The 1,679-nt window shown below is 41.6% G+C and overlaps 1 protein-coding gene across 1 annotated transcript; it reads right to left on the bottom strand.

Moving 5' to 3' along the window:
- Positions 1–347: 347 nt before the first annotated feature.
- Positions 348–1,280, bottom strand: LOC135972112 (olfactory receptor 5V1-like). The gene has a single exon (XM_065563047.1). It carries the CDS (start codon positions 1,278–1,280, stop codon positions 348–350), a length of 933 nt encoding a protein of 310 aa, XP_065419119.1.
- Between the last annotated feature and the right edge of the window lie 399 nt (positions 1,281–1,679).

The following is a 1,679-nucleotide window of genomic DNA, read 5'->3' as shown; positions in this document are numbered from 1 at the left end:
CTTCAAATACAACAATAACACATGAATACAAATAGGATGAATATATTCAGTAGCTCATAACCTTCACATAGATATGTTATATGGCATAGGTAGCATAAAACATATCCTAGTTATGTCATATACATTCATAAGCATATTTCCATAAAGTCTTATGGGGTGCAACATCACAACAGGATCCGGTTCCCTTTGCTCCAGTGTCTCTTCTACCCAATGGGGATATGGCCTGCTGAGTTCAATGGAGCCACAGCTGAGGCTTTGGCCCAAAATGTCAAAATACCTGAGCTGAGAATCTCCCAAACACAAGTTACCCACAGTTCTATGCTCATTTTTTTAAAATAACATTGACATTACTTGAGAAATTTGATTCTCCCCAACATTTTCCCTACAGCTGTTTTCACCTCCTTATTTTTCAGGCTGTAGATGATGGGATTTAACATGGGGGTCAAGATGCTGTATTGGATGGAGAATATTTCATCCAGCACCACAGAGGAGACTGAGCTGGGTTTTGTGTACTGGAAAAAAGCTGTCAAGTACAACAAACCAACCACAATAAGGTGGGAGCTGCAGGTGGAGAAGGCTTTACGCCTGCCCTCCACAGAGCGTATCCTCAGGATAGTGGAGATTATGTGAATGTAGGACATCAGGGTGAAGAGAAAGGGGCTTGATCCAAATATCGCAATAGAAGTAAGAAGCACCACTTGATTGGTGAAGGTTTCAGTGCAGGACAGAGGTAATAGAGGAGGGAGCTCACAGCTGAAATGATGGATTTGGTTGTACCCACAGAAATGCAACTTCAGAGTAAAAACAGTGTTAAGAAGGGCATAAAAGAAGCCCGTGGTCCATGTCCCACTCACCAAGAGAAAACAGATCCCTTTGCTCATTCTCTCCATGTAACGCAATGGGTCACAGATGGCAGTGTAGCGGTCATAAGCCATGGCTGAGAGAATGAAAACGTCAGCACCAGCTGAGAGGAGGATGAAGAACATCTGAGTAATGCAGCCATTGACAGAAATAGTTTTGTGCTCTGCGAGTAAGTTCATCAGCATATTAGGCACCGTGACTGAGGAATAGCAGATATCAACAAAGGATAAATGGAAGAGAAAGAAGTACATAGGGGTGTGAAGGTGAGAATCAGCTCTTATCACCAACATGATTACTATGTTACCACCCAGAGTGATTAGGTAAATAACTAAAAACACCAGGAAGTGGAAAATCTGCATCTGTGGGTCACTGGAAAGTCCCACGCGGATAAATTCAGTCACCATGGTTTGATTTTTCATTTCTTCAGGAAATCGGTGACCTGGAAGACCAGTAAAAAAAATTTAATTAACAATTTTCATAAAAATAAACTGAAAGAGTATGTGGAGATCATCTGTGCCATAGGATGAATGTAAAGAGCGTCCTATTCAATTCTGTAAATACGTGTTTTAGGTAGACTAAATTTAGAGAGAGTGAGAGAGAGAGATGTCAGATGGTATTTGTATGTTTTAAATAGACAAAACAGGCTGGCTACACAAAAGGCCTTGGGCACCTGCCACTTTAGATGCCTAAATCCCAGAATCAGGTCCTACTGGTATTCACAAATACCCTGCTCAGCTCTGATTAAGGGATAGTCTGATGTGGGGCTCCCTCAGTCTCTCCTCTTCAAGCTGTTCCTCTGTGGATAAATCATAAAAAGT

Source organism: Chrysemys picta, chromosome 12, assembly GCF_011386835.1.
Source record: "Chrysemys picta bellii isolate R12L10 chromosome 12, ASM1138683v2, whole genome shotgun sequence".
Taxonomy (NCBI): Eukaryota; Metazoa; Chordata; order Testudines; family Emydidae; genus Chrysemys; species Chrysemys picta.
Note: the sequence above shows the minus strand (reverse complement) of the source record. Positions and strands in the feature narration are given on the sequence as shown.